This window comes from Pleurodeles waltl, chromosome 8 (genome assembly GCF_031143425.1).
Source record: "Pleurodeles waltl isolate 20211129_DDA chromosome 8, aPleWal1.hap1.20221129, whole genome shotgun sequence".
In the NCBI taxonomy this organism is placed as follows: Eukaryota; Metazoa; Chordata; class Amphibia; order Caudata; family Salamandridae; genus Pleurodeles; species Pleurodeles waltl.
The window spans coordinates 1,327,200,060-1,327,214,298 of record NC_090447.1 but is presented as its reverse complement, the minus strand read 5'-3'; the positions used below and the strand labels follow the sequence as shown (position 1 = coordinate 1,327,214,298).

General features: G+C 45.4%; 1 protein-coding gene across 1 annotated transcript in view; it reads left to right on the top strand.

The window, feature by feature from the left end:
• The window catches only part of ATM (ATM serine/threonine kinase), a 1,319,133-nt gene that overhangs the window by 504,140 nt on the left and 800,754 nt on the right, over positions 1–14,239 (top strand). The window contains exon 24 of the mRNA XM_069202321.1: positions 11,255–11,431. Within this exon, the coding sequence (XP_069058422.1) occupies positions 11,255–11,431 (177 nt within the window). The remainder of the gene's footprint in view (positions 1–11,254; positions 11,432–14,239) is intronic.

Genomic DNA, 14,239 nt, shown 5'->3' with positions numbered 1-14,239 from the left:
GTGGGCCTCTTCTGGGGGTGGAGTGGTGTTGCCTGGACCCCCTGGTGTGGTGACGGTCCTTCGGGTTCCTGCAGGGGTATTAGAACATGATTATTGCATGTGTGTGTGTAATGGTGTGCAATAGGTGGGTGTTTGTGTACCCCAGTGCAGGCATTCCTGTGTGGGGGTTTGTGTGATGATGGTTGTGGGGGTGTACTGGGTATGTGCAGTGGGCATGCTTTAGTGAGGGGTGCCCATGCTTAGTTTTGTCATGCAGGGCTTGGTGTTGGGATGGGTGGTTGGTGTCATGGGTAGATTAGTGAGGATTTGGGGTGATAGGGGAGGGTGTGAGGGTGGGGGGGTGTGATAGCATGCAGGTAGGGTGGGGGATGTGATAGTTAAGATTTGACTTACCAGTGTCCCATCCTCCACCGACTCCTCCGAGGCCTTCAGGATGCAAGATGGTCAGGACTTGCTCCTCCCATGTTGTTAGTTGTGGGGGAGGAGGTGGGGGTCTGCTGCCAGTCCGCTGCACTGTGATGTTGTGCCTGGAGACCGTGGAACGCACCTTCCCCCGTAGGTCGTTCCACCTCTTCCTGATGTCCTCCCTATTTCTTGGGTGCTGTCCCACGGCGTTCACCCTGTCGACTATTCTGCGCCATAGCTCCATCTTCCTGGCTATTGATGTGTGCTGTACCTGTGAGCCAAATAGCTGTGGCTCTACCCGTACGATTTCCTCCACCATGACCCTGAGCTCCTCCTCGGAGAAGCGGGGGTGCCTTTGGCGTGACATGGGGTGGTGTGTGTGATGTGTGGGGTGGTGTATGTGTTGATGAGTGTGGTGAATGTAGTGGTATGTGGTGTTTTGTGCGTGGATGTAGTGTGGGTGATGGTGTTGTGTGCCTCTGTGTGATGGGGTTGTCAATAGCTGTGCTGTCTCTCTGGCCTTCTCTCAGAATTTCTGGTTGTAGGGGTTTGTGGATGATGTGGGTGTGTGTTTTATATTGTGTTGGGTGTGTGGGAGTGTTGTTTGTATGTGTATCAGGTGTGTGTATTTCGAAATGTCCAATGTGGCGGTGTTTTGTAGATGTGTGTGTATTTTGAGCGCGGCGGTGTGTACCGCCAATGGAATACCGCGGCTGAAAGACCGCCGCGTGGATTCGTGGGTCGTAATAGCATGGGTGTGTTTCTGTTGCCGTGGAGGTGGAGGATGTGTTTCCGCCAGATTATCGCTGACCTTTGGTGTGGCGGTATTGTGTGGGTGTCTGAATTTCGGCGGATTCCGTGATGTGGGTCATAATAGCTGTGGCGGTCTACCGCAGCGGTGTATTGGCGGTCTTCTGCACGGCGGTAAGCGCCTTATACCGCCAATGTTGTAATGACCCCCTTAGTGTTTCTATGCTGCACCTTTTTGTCACATTACCGGCTGCCTAGGTGCGCCTGCAGGCTCCAAGGATCCTAAAAGCCCCTGAGCTAATCTGCCAGTGGTTCAGCTCTCTGTGCCTTTTTAGGTTCTGGTTCCCTCTCTGACACCACAACACATGCTACAATGTGATCCTTCGCCGTTGATTCTGGCACTATCAATTTTGGACAACAACAACCAACCCATAGTGCTGTTTCACACTGAGGCTGCGCTGCCCAGACCGCAACCTTTTTCCCATCATTCTGAACGTCTCATGTCCTTAATGAGTTTGGCACAGATTCCATTAATGGGAGCTGTGACGCTGGGGATGAGATGGCTGAGCCTCACCAAGAGGACAACTGGTATGAGGATCTCTAGGTTGCCAGTAATCTTGATACCTCGCCAGACAGTGGTCTAGTTTCTCCCACAGGGCCTGCCACGGAAGACAGTGCCTCATTCGCTTTGGATATGCAAAGGATGGCGTAGATACTTGATGATCACATTCCCTATCAAGAGATTAAAAATCAGTATTCTGATGGAGGTGATGCAGCCTGTCCAGTTGATTCTGTGCCTCTACCCCCATTCAGTTTTTTTTCTTCAGGATATGCTCTTGGTTCATCTGTACATCGCCAGATGTCCTCACCCGGCACTGGGCAACGCAGCTTTCCTTGCTCAACACCAAACTCCTGAAAACCTTATGGTGCAGGGTTTGGCCAGCAGAGTAACTCAAAATCATTTCCCACTATTCCTCCTGACAGGCAATTGAAGAGGATTGAGACCTTTGGGAAGAGGGTTTTCCCCTCTACACGTTTGGCCCTTTGCTCAGTGAATGCCAGATGTCTTTCAGACTGCTTTTCTCACGCTTTGTGGGACAGGTGTTGCCCATGGCCATTCTTTCTCAGGCCTTGTAAAGGTGGTCATGACGCAGCCAAGTTCTCCATCCGCTGTGGACTGTATATCACTGACACCCTCTGCATGGCTATTGCCCTAGTGTGGTGTGGCCATTTCCAGACAGACTTGGATGCTGTCTACTGGCTTTTTTTTTTAGGAGAAGTCCAGACTGGTCTTATAAATATGCTGTTTCTGGCTCCCGATTGTTCAGAGATGAAGCAGTCTTGGCTCATGAGCACTTCAAAGATAAACAATCACTACATTCCTTGGGCCGTTCTGCTCCCCTGCGCCAGCCACACCAGCAGTTTCAACCCCTCTGGGGCTTTGGTAGGCGCTTCCAATACAGCCAACAGCCCCAAGAGTGCAATTATCATCACAGTTCTTTTGTGGCTGTGGTACTGTAGGAAGCTGGCTATGTAGTGTACCAGTGTAAGGGGAAACTATGCAGATAGTACAGAACGACCCTTATTGGCTGACAGGGATGACACTAATAGCCCCAAAAGCTCTTTTTTGTGGTAGTGTTAGCGAGCAATTACGCTTATCACAGAAATGTGTTAAGTATTTATTGAACACAGAGTCAGTAAGCAAGACTCAAAATCAAAAAAGAGATCCAACACCAATTCATAAAAATAAATCATTTTATATTAATTTAGACACCAAGATCATCAAAATCAGGTAAGTACTTTTAGAGTTATCAGTTTTTAAGTCCTAGTAAAATATACTTTTACTGTGGGCTTCAAGCGGTAATGTTATACTTTGGGGAGTAAACACATACTGCATAGGGTCACTTAGCAAAGACTTACAGGACTGTTCTCCTGGACTTAAGGTGAGTATGAGGCGAGGTCCAAGGCAGCACCAACAGGTCACCTTGGGGAGCCCTGGGGGGTCCAGGTGCAGAGGTGCGTTTTGGTGTTGGGTGTCCCATTCACTTCAGTGGGAAATGGTCCTGGGACAAAAATGGCTGCAATCGTGGACTCAGGGCCAGTCTGGATAAACCTAAAGGGGAAGCTCAGGTCGTAAGTGTTTTAGACCCGCAGGGACACTGTTGGTTCACCCTTATTCTGGCTGTGGGGCTTGTATGCATTGGTGCTTTGAGGCGTTGGGTTGCAACACTGAAGATCCTTGTGGTTCTTGGTTCCTGCAGAAAGAGGCTGCAGTTAGTGACTGGGGGACCACTCTGGCCAAACTCAAGGCTGAGCTCAGCTTCCGAGGGTCTCAGGACTCCGCTGGCAGTCGCCTCCTTCGGACTTGGGCTGTGGGGCTCGGGTGCAGTGGTACTTTTAGGCGTCGGTTCACAGTGGTCAGAGACTCACTCTCTATCTAGGTGACGTGGTGAAAGAGGGTAAACAGGGCAGTGGGGGCACTCTCCCGATTGGCCTTGTGGATCCTGATGTCCCTCGACGGTAGGTCTGCTTTGGTGCTGTTGGAGTCCGGATTGGACCACCAGCAAGTCTTTGTTGCTGCAAGGGGCCCAGTACCCCAGGTATAGGTGCAGGGAGACTCCGGTAGGGGTCAGCATCTTGGGACTCCAGTGAAGTGGTAGGGCTGACCTCCTGAGCTTAAACAGCCTTCTTCTAGCTCGTATCCTCGGCTGGTCCAATGTACCGGACTCTGTACCGAACTTTGTAACCAGTCCCTGCAGATGCAGGGCAGCAGCTCATATGTTTCAAAGGAGATATTTTACAGTTGTTGAGGTGCTGGGTAGTCCTTCAAAGGGTTTTGAGGAGGATGTCCAGCTCTTGACAAAGTTGGTCCCAGTAATTGTCGAACTGCAAGCAGCATGACAGAGTGTTGCCTCAATCTTGGGTGCAAGGCTTCATTTCTCATTCTCTTCGGTCCTTCTTTCTTCCATGGTTCCCAGTAGTTGAGTCTTGACTTGATCTACTTTCTTGGTGTCAGAGGTCACCTTGGGGAGCCCTGGGGGGGGTCCAGGTGCAGAGGTGCGTTTTGGTGTTGGGTGTCCCATTCACTTCAGTGGGAAACGGTCCTGGGACAAAAAGGGCTGCAATCGTGGACTCAGGGCCAGTCTGGATAAACCTAAAGGGGGAGCTCAGGTCGTAAGTGTCTTAGACACGCAGGGGCACTGTTGGTTCACCCTTATTCTGGCTGTGGGGCTTGTATGCATTGGTGCTTTGAGGCGTTGGGTTGCAACACTGAAGATCCTTGTGGTTCTTGGTTCCTGCAGAAAGAGGCTGCAATTAGTGACTGGGGGACCACTCTGGCCAAACTCAAGGCTGAGCTCAGCTTCCGAGGGTCTCAGGACTCCACTGGCAGTCGCCTCCTTCGGACTTGGGCTGTGGGGCTCGGGTGCAGTGGTACTTTTAGGCGTCGGTTCACGTGGTCAGAGACTCACTCTCTATCTAGGTGACGTGGTGAAAGAGGGTAAACAGGGCAGTGGGGGCACTCTCCCGATTGGCCTTGTGGATCCTGATGTCCCTCGACGGTAGGTCTGCTTTGGTGCTGTTGGAGTCCGGATTGGACCACCAGCAAGTCTTTGTTGCTGCAAGGGGCCCAGTACCCCAGGTATAGGTGCAGGGAGACTCCGGTAGGGGTCAGCATCTTGGGACTCCAGTGAAGTGGTAGGGCTGACCTCCTGAGCTTAAACAGCCTTCTTCTAGCTCGTATCCTCGGCTGGTCCAATGTACCGGACTCTGTACCGAACTTTGTAACCAGTCCCTGCAGATGCAGGGCAGCAGCTCATATGTTTCAAAGGAGATATTTTACAGTTGTTGAGGTGCTGGGTAGTCCTTCAAAGGGTTTTGAGGAGGATGTCCAGCTCTTGACAAAGTTGGTCCCAGTAATTGTCGAACTGCAAGCAGCATGACAGAGTTTTGCCCCAATCTTGGGTGCAAGGCTTCATTTCTCATTCTCTTCGGTCCTTCTTTCTTCCATGGTTCCCAGTAGTTGAGTCTTGACTTGATCTACTTTCCTGGTGTCAGAGGGCATCCTAAATACTCAAATTAGGAGCATGAAGGGTAGTAGCCAATGGGCTACTTAACTTTGGGATCACTACACCCCACTAGATGACCATTTCCTGTGGAGAGTGAACATCACCTTGTCCGAGTTCCTAATTCCACTATACACAACATGGTGAAATTCTCCTTTTGTGTTCACTAAAGGCTGCCCATCTTAGTGGTGTGCCAAATGGTCCCTAGGGCAGGGAGTTGTAACTCCCAGGTCTGAGGGAAGCTAGGGACGCGTATCAAATTCACCACCATCCTGCTGGAGCAGGCATTGTTTTTGTCCTATAATAGTGCGGGCTCTCACCTCCAGGTTGTTAGAAACTCGTCTGTGGTGGCAGGCTGGCCAGTACCTGTCAGCCAGCACACTAGAGTGCTGGTAGTTCTTAATGGGGTACTTCTAAGGTGCCCTCTGGGTGCATGTTATAATACATCCAACACTGGCATCAGTGTGGATTTATTAAGACAAGGTGTTTGATATCAAACACCAGTAGTTTTAGTGCAGCCATCATGTAACTGAGTCACTAGTGACTACGATGGCTGCGGTCACTTGGAGTATCTGGTAATAGAACCAGACATCACAGGGGCATATCTGCCCATGCAGAAATGTCCATATCAGACCCCTCTACTTACTCTACTCGGAGCTCACACTGGTAACTGGTGCATCACTTCTGGGTTGTGGAGGCCATCTGGGAGATGTGGAGAGCAAAGACATTTGGTCTCCCACAGAGGTCTGGCTTCATATCAGATTTCTGGAGATGAAAACCATCCGCTTGGTGTTTCAAAGCCATCCTGCCCTCCATCAAAGGGAAGCTGACTTTGTTGCTCATGGACAACACCAACGCCATGTGGTAAGCACAAGCAAGGAGGGTTGAGATCGTGGACCATGTGCCAGTAGGCTTTGTGTCTCTGGATGTGGATGGATTGCCATGCAATCTTTCTTCTGACACATCACCTGGTGGGTTCCATGAACCCCAGAGTAGGCAAACTAAGCTGTCAAAGCCTTGCGGATGCCAAAAAGCAGTAAAATCTGGAGATGGTGCAGGGCCTTTTCTGCAAATTAGGAGAAATCTGTCTCAATCTTCTTTGTCACTGTTGAGAATGCGTGATGTCCGCACTTTCGCATAACAAAGTGTCTTTTTCAATCACATTGAACTCTGGACTTGTGTATGCCTTTCTAACAATACCTCCCCTGTCCCGAGTTCTGAAGAAGTTGAGGACTGACCTGGCCCAAGTCATGCTAGTGGCTCCAGATTGGGCAGGGATAGTAAGGTATCCTTGAACATCTGGACACGAGCATCTGCCCTCCGATCACACTGCCCCGTGGGGAACAGCTCCAGTTGCAACAGCAGATCAGGGTTCTGCATCCGGACACTCACAACCTCCACCTCCGTGCTTGGAGATTGAGCGGCAACCGTTGAGTGCTTTCCACCTGTTTCCTGAAGGTGTCCCTCAACCAAATCTAGGTACCATTTTTCTTGGTATAAGTTTGTGACCTTATGCTCTTCTAAACAGATTGACCTACTCTATGCCAAGCTGTCTGAAGATTTGTTGTTTGTGTTCTCCCTTGCCCAGCATGACATTTGCTTTAAGCACTGTTAAAGGGTACCGTTTGGCCTTTTCACTGTTGCTGGACTAGCCACAATGTTGTAGGTCTCTGGTTGTTCTACATTTCATCAAAGGGTTACAACATAGGTTTCCTCCATCTCCTTTTCTAATACCTTAATGGGACTTACATTTGCTCCTCACATTCCTTAGTTGTGGTGTGGGTGTATTGAGCCCCTCCACAGTTCATTTGTGTAACAATCAGAGAGTTACAAAGCCTTTCTGTTAACCTGCCTTAAAATATGTTTTATCCGGGCAAACTGTTCCTGGGGTCTCAAGCTTCCTTCCTTTCAAAGTTGGTCACTCCAACATCACTCTTCCGGCATTCTTTCCTCCACCTCACCCCTGTGAGGAGAGGCTTCCCTGATTGGATCTGAAAACAGACTTCGGCTTCTCTATTGATCGTACCAAGACCACCAGGTGGAAAATCACTGTTTCACATTAACTGGAGTGAAGAAAGGCAAGGCTGTGCAGAAAAAGACCATCTTTTCCTGATTTGTACTCTATAATAAGAACTGCTACACACTGACCAAAAAACAGCTCCCTGATGGCTAGTGGGCTCATTCCACTAAAGCCAAGACTTCTACCACTGCATTGTCTTAGTGGGTGCCTGTTCTGGGCATTGACAGGCTGCTACGTGGGCATCCCGCCATACGTTCACAAGGCGCTATTGTATTGTAATCAGGTTCCCTGGCAGGGTCACTTTGCCTGATCGGTCCTTCAGGACTTTTTGATTTGAGTCGGTTCACAGGTCCACCACCTAGGAGGTATTGCTTGTGTGTCTGTTCAAAAGGTGAAGAATCTGTGGTTAGAAGTTTCTATCAGAAAAACAAGGTAATATCTTCAGTAACACTCTTTCTGGTAGAGACTGCAGATTCCTCACCGACCGTTCCACCACCCTGCTGTTTCTTGAACTCGTCTCTTCACATAAAAAAGATCCCAGTTTAGGAATCTGCACATTGGTCATGGCCGATGTGATTGCTCTACGTCTGGAAGTGTCAAGAAAGCAACTGGTGTCGGTGTGCATGAATGGTGTCTAAATAGGCCCAACCATGTCACATTTGCCGAGGAACGACCTTGACGTGGAGCCGCTGTAGCCACTGTCCTGTGTGCAGGGTATTTGCTGAAGATTTTCCAGAACTAATGTGACGCCTGGAGAAATATTCAAAAGGTGAGGAATGTACGGTTAGAGTCTCTACCAGAAAGGACATTACCAAAGGTAAATAACTTGCTCAGTTGGTGGTTTGTGTGATCTTGAACAATTAAATCGAAAGCTATGAATATGCCTGAGAAGGTTATATGGATGCAAGATTAATTTTATAGTTTTGTGCAGGGTGATTGTTAATTGATTGACGAACTTAAATTGAGGCACATACAGTATTGGTGATGGGTCAGCAGTGTGGAAATACTAATCCTGTCAAAGCAAAGAATCTGCTTTGTCCTTCCAAAGAGCAACTTTAAGACCTTAATCTCACTTTAAAATATGCAGTGTCTAGTGTGAAGGCTACCTACCTGTAATGATCTCACCTTCTTTGGTACGTTTTCTGCTTACTTTAGTTGGTATTTATCTTGCATTTGGAGGAGAATGCTCTTGGAACTCTGAGAGATGGTAAATCACATCTTGTGCCTTTTTAGTCTTAGTCTTTCACCCACAGTTGATGTCTCAGATGAGTCAATTGCAAATGGGGGGAAGTTCGTTTAACATGAGTTGGAGTCTAAATGGTCATGGTTTAGTGGATCCTACTTAGTTTTAATGGGAATCAGGAGTTTAGCTTAGCCTTCTGGCATGCAGGGCTGTGTCCCCTTCACCTAGTGACTTTTAACCTACATAGCATCTTCTGTCATAGCCTATTTATTTATTTATTTCAAAATGGCTGCTATGTTTGTAATTAGTGAAATGTTTTGATTTTACGTTATCAATGCCACCCTGTTAAGGCGTCACTATCAGCGTCAAAGACAAGTGATATACGTAGGTATTCACATCATGTCCCTTTCCCACTTACATGTGACAAGAACATAATGTACTGTTGGAGGGAATTGTTTATATAGTTGCAGCTCCAAGCATGCTTCCTTATCTATTGGTCAGGAATATACCTGTGTCAGGGGTCCTACAAGATCTGTATAAATACATCTCACGCAGACAAGGTTATCAGAGGGATTCCTGCCAGATGCCATCAATGCTATCTGTGCTATACATCACATTGAAGCAGACCCACCCTTCGTGTCCCCACGGAGTCTGACCTAGAGGCCTCATTCCAAGGCAACGAGGGCTAGGAGGCGTTTCTCGTGGACACAGTACTGGCAGATTAGGTTCATCACACCAAGCTCTCTTTAGGTTAGAGATTAGGCTCTCCGTGCTAGGGTTGTTGCAAGATTGGGGGGGGGGAGGTGGGGGTGCGGTCTTTGTATTCACAACTCTCATTTTCACAATCCTGCTTCTTGCACTGTGCATTATCCTATTCATTGCAGCTCATGCATTTTATCGCAGATTGCAGTCATTTCAATAAACCTGTTAATAACCTTCCTTCATCACTTTCATTGACTTTATGTGACTGAGACTTATTGCTCATGTAAGAAAAGGGTACTCTCCTTATAACCACGACTCCCCTGAGATGTCGCACTCTAGAAGAGTCCATGCGCAAAGGCTGCTCGAAATCACCTTTTACTGTTTGGGTTGTAGGTGAGGTACTGCTTGTGAGCTGTGAGGGTTGGGCCGACTGTTGCGACTTGTCAGATTGGCCTAGTTGCCTACAGACAAAAGTGCTGTCATCCCTAAACCAGTAGTCTTGCCTTGGAGCGAGAGTCCAAATACGACAATGGGTTTTAGATGACTGTTCTGAGAAAAAGATGAGTATGAAAAGCGAAAGCTCATTGATATTGACTTACAAGATGTTCGGAAGATGCCTATGTAGGAAACCAACACTTAAGTCTGTTGAAGGCATAGAGGCTGTGAAGTAGATGGTACACGGTATAGCGCAAGCTTTTTCCACATAGACAACTTTAAATAGGCTGGTTATTCAGTTCTTCCATGTGCTGCTTCCAATCACATTCCAGGCTGCAACCTGCCTGCTCCCAGTTATGCATGCCTTACTGTCAGCCAAAACCTGAACAGTGTATGTAGGCACACAAGAATTGTTAAAGTATTTACACCTTTTTACTGAATTAAACAAATAATTACTAAAATAATATATGTAACATTTAAAGAAGATTAACAGTGAGACACAATTATTTCTTAAAGTTACAGACACTTCTGGTTGTATTGTAGCCTGCGGAAGGTTTCCAGCCTGTTAACACTAATGGCATGTGACTTAAGTAACTTGAGGGTATCAGTACAGAAGATAGATTGGGGCAGGCAGCTGTGTGGTGACCAGTAGACAATGATCTCAATAGAATGCAAGATAACAAAAAACGGAAAACAGTGAGAAAATGACTGCAGGGTACTAAAGGGCAAGAATTGTCACATACATTTGGGTAGAATGACCTCACAGAAATGTAAATCAAAAGGAAAAGGGGAGGGTGATGACCAAAGGGCAGAGAATGAACCCAAATGATCTATGTATAATTGTCGTCACAAGTGATTGAACAGAATGGCAAACAATAAGTAGTTGCATATGATTGAATAATATGTCAAAACATGGGTGCTAAGTTATTACGGTAAAAGAGGACGGTTAATCATTACCTCAGATATGAAGATGACTGCATTGGCCTCCAACAGAACAGCAAGTACTTTTGTCAGGAAAAGACCTAAGAATAAGGGATGTCAGTTGCAATCTGAACTTGAAATAGATGGGGTGCATCAAAGAAGAAAGCTAAGTAAAAGTATGAAATGCTGCTGCTTAACTCATTACAGCAATGTATTTTAGCAGTCTACATCTACATTCATTGGAATGCTAACTATATCTGACTCAGGTGCTACATGTATAATTCTTTGCCTCACCCATTTATTTATCTATAAGCAGCCGTTACCTCTACAGGCCTGCCTAGTCTAGTTGATTGATAAAAGTTATGATGGGCTGAGAAGAGACTAATGAGTACATATTTCAAAATGAAGATAAAGGTGTGCCTGCCCTGGTGCAAAGAGAGCTGATAGTAAGTTAGTTTATCCTCTGGGACAGGCTTTGCAGATGCCTTGTCCCATGATGTGAGGTTACCTGATGGATTAAATATAGTACATCCTGTTTCTTTACTCTAACCTTTGGATCATTCTGGCATTATAAATGTGTGAAAAGTCCTACGAAATTGGCAATAACCTGAATGCAGCTGTATGATCCTTGTTCGCTTGATGTTGAGTTAGAAAGGCTCAAATGAAGATGTTAAATCTAGCTGCTTATTTATCCTGTTCATTTTCAATCCTGTTTAGAATTTCGTGAAATGATTTCTTGACATTCTTACAGTTTTATTTTCTTCTTTCTTGAAGTCTCAAGGCGGTGTAATTCCGGAGGATCTTCCAGATGAAGAGTGCAATAGAAAAGCTACTTTGTTGATGTTGGTATCTGTGATTATGTGTTGCAGTCCCATTTGTGAAAAACAGGCCCTGTTTGCTATTTGTCAGTCGGTCAAAGAAAACGGACTTGACACCCGGCTCATCAAAAAGGCAAGTATCTTGGTAAAAATAGAAGACTCTTCGTTATGCAACTTAGTGCAATACTTATTGTTGCAGTAGATATAAAATGTATCCTGACTCCCTTTTATATTCTCAATTTTGGAAAATATACAGCGGTAATGAAAATATTGCTTGTCTTCCTATGGAGTGCTGACAAATTAGGCATTCATAAAACAAGCTGTAGAAATGTTAAAGCCCTTTATGAGGCGGGATCCTTTTTCATGATGCTCGCTTCCATGCACATACAGCCAGTATAATTTCTGGTAAAAGTAAGATAGACATATTATTGGATTAGGATGGGATGTAGTAATCATAAGGCTGGTAAATAGTGTACAACCTTGTGATAGAACTAGAAGTATTGCATAATAGCGTTAAGTCATCTAACCCATAAGATCAACAAATGGTCTGTCACTCTCACCTTAGTCTATATCCAGTGGGATAATTCAAGTGATTGGGCCGAAGTGCAAAATAAAGTTGAACCTCTTGAGTTCCCATCATCCTTTGAATAAATCTATAATGCCCTTAGTTTTCATAACAATGAGGCTATGACCTGCTTCTGTTGCCCTGGAGTGGGACTGCTGATCTACCCTTAACATGCAGAATCAGAGGTCTTGAGATGCATACAAACATAATGCAGTAATGTGTTGTTAGGCAGGATCATAACTTAAAACGTGACTTGGAAAAAATTGGTTTGCGCTGCATTTTACGTTCTCACGGGACGTGCCCTCCTAGCTCATTTATGGTTTAACAAAATGCTTTGATCTCATAACCTCCTTTAACTGGCTTGCTTAGCTGATGACTCGCTCCTTCTTCTGACACACTGCTTCCTCCCTACATTCCTTTTTCATTCTGCCCAGCAGCATCCTCTTTTGCTTGGTTTAGCCAGTGACTGTGGTTGAATGTCTTTTTCGCTATCCCCTTTGGACATCAGATGCACTGATACTTTGAAGCAGTATTTGTCAAACCAGTCTATTCCCTCAGTTAAGCTATAGGGGTAATTTGATCACTGAAGCTGATCCTTTGTTTGTTTTTAGGCATTATATACCCCTTGTTTTTTTGGTATGCAGGAAATGCATTTGGTTCTCTGAACAACATTTCATTAACACAATTTACTGTTGCCATATCTGTGTTCTTTAGCTTCAGTGTTTGATTTTTAAATGTTTAATCTTCTTTGCTCAATACATTTCCCACGTATGTACATTTTGTACACTCTGTACATTTGTCTGCAGCAACTTTCAAGACCAGCTTTTATCTGCCTCCCTCTTAACTTTCTCCCTCTCATCTAATCAAGATTTTCTGACATCTGTTGTGACCTACAGGGTTGAATCTCAGCTAGACTAAGGGAGCGATTCATTCCTTTAGGTACCATCCTTTAGTTTGTGAAATAGAAACACCTGTTAAATAATGACAAAACATGGTTTTAGTAAGCAGCATATAAAAAGGTCTGATTACATCTCACTCCCTAATTTGTCACTCTTGCTGCACACTTAACCTCTCAATTCACTCATCTGCCAAATACCTGGCATAATCACCCTTTCGTCTGCGTTCTTCACACACTTTCTACTCCTCTACATTAGTGGATTCTCCCTCATCCCTCCATGCCTTTGAGATTGATCAAATGTCTTTTGCTGGAGCTTTACATGAACACATTTCAAATAATAGAATCAAGACCACTCAGATTTGTAAATTATTTAAAATATCACATTAATTCCAAAATCTAAAAAGTAATGTATGATCAATAGCACCCTACACGGTGAGTTGGGAAAAAAGGACAAAGACAATGAAAAACTATATTTGGTGAGAGAATATTAGGAAAGATGAATTGGAAAAGTGATTGTCATCGCATTCTAACGTTAACTTTGTGGAACATAGCTAAATTAGTATTATTAACAAAAGAACATTAAATCATGATCCATACTTCTAATTGCAGAGCTCTCACCTTTTGATACTACCCAAATACCATACAGGATCTGTTTTTATTTTTTTTATTTTTTTTTATAACCAAACCTCTCTGGGATCCTACAGGTTGAAACTCACTCACTTCCAAGTCTTTCCCACACCTGAAAGTGACAATACAGAGCTCCATATAGATAACTCCCCTTGTTTACTGACGTCCATTCTTATTTTTCTGATAGAGACTTCTAACTGCAGTTTCCTAGAGTTTGCAATATTCTCCAGGCGTCAGAGTGGATCCGGAAACTTCTTAGCAGTACCTCTACGTACCAGAAGGTGGTACCGTTTGGCTCCACACTGACACTGTTCCCCTCTGGAAATGATGTGTGGGGCCTGTATAGGCACCACTCGTGTGTGCTGATGTCCATTCTATCAACGTCACCAGATGTGAATCTGGACCTTCAGCATCTCTCAGAGACTGTTAACTCATTGTTTTTTCCACAAAATTTCATATTTTTTATTCAATGTACAAGAGATGTCACTGCTCAAGACAACCGGTTTTAAACTCTGTAGGGACTGTTGCAAGCAGATGTTGGTGACAGATCCCCACCAGGTACGCCTGTGATGTCAGGTGTCAGACCTTCAGAGACTGCACATTGATGAATCCCAATGCCACTCGGAAGCATGAGACGAAATTCTAAGTCACCAAGCACAAAAAGATGTTGCTTCAGGCTGTTCTAAGTCTTGTTCAAATCAATGGCACTGCCTGATAACGTACGCCAGAGTTGCCCATAAGGCCATTCTTCATCATTCTGAACATCTTCAGGTAAGCACAAGAAGGCTAATGGGAGATCTTCTACTTCCTCCCATTCTCATTGCCGTCGGCATGTTTCGAGGTAGTGGCAA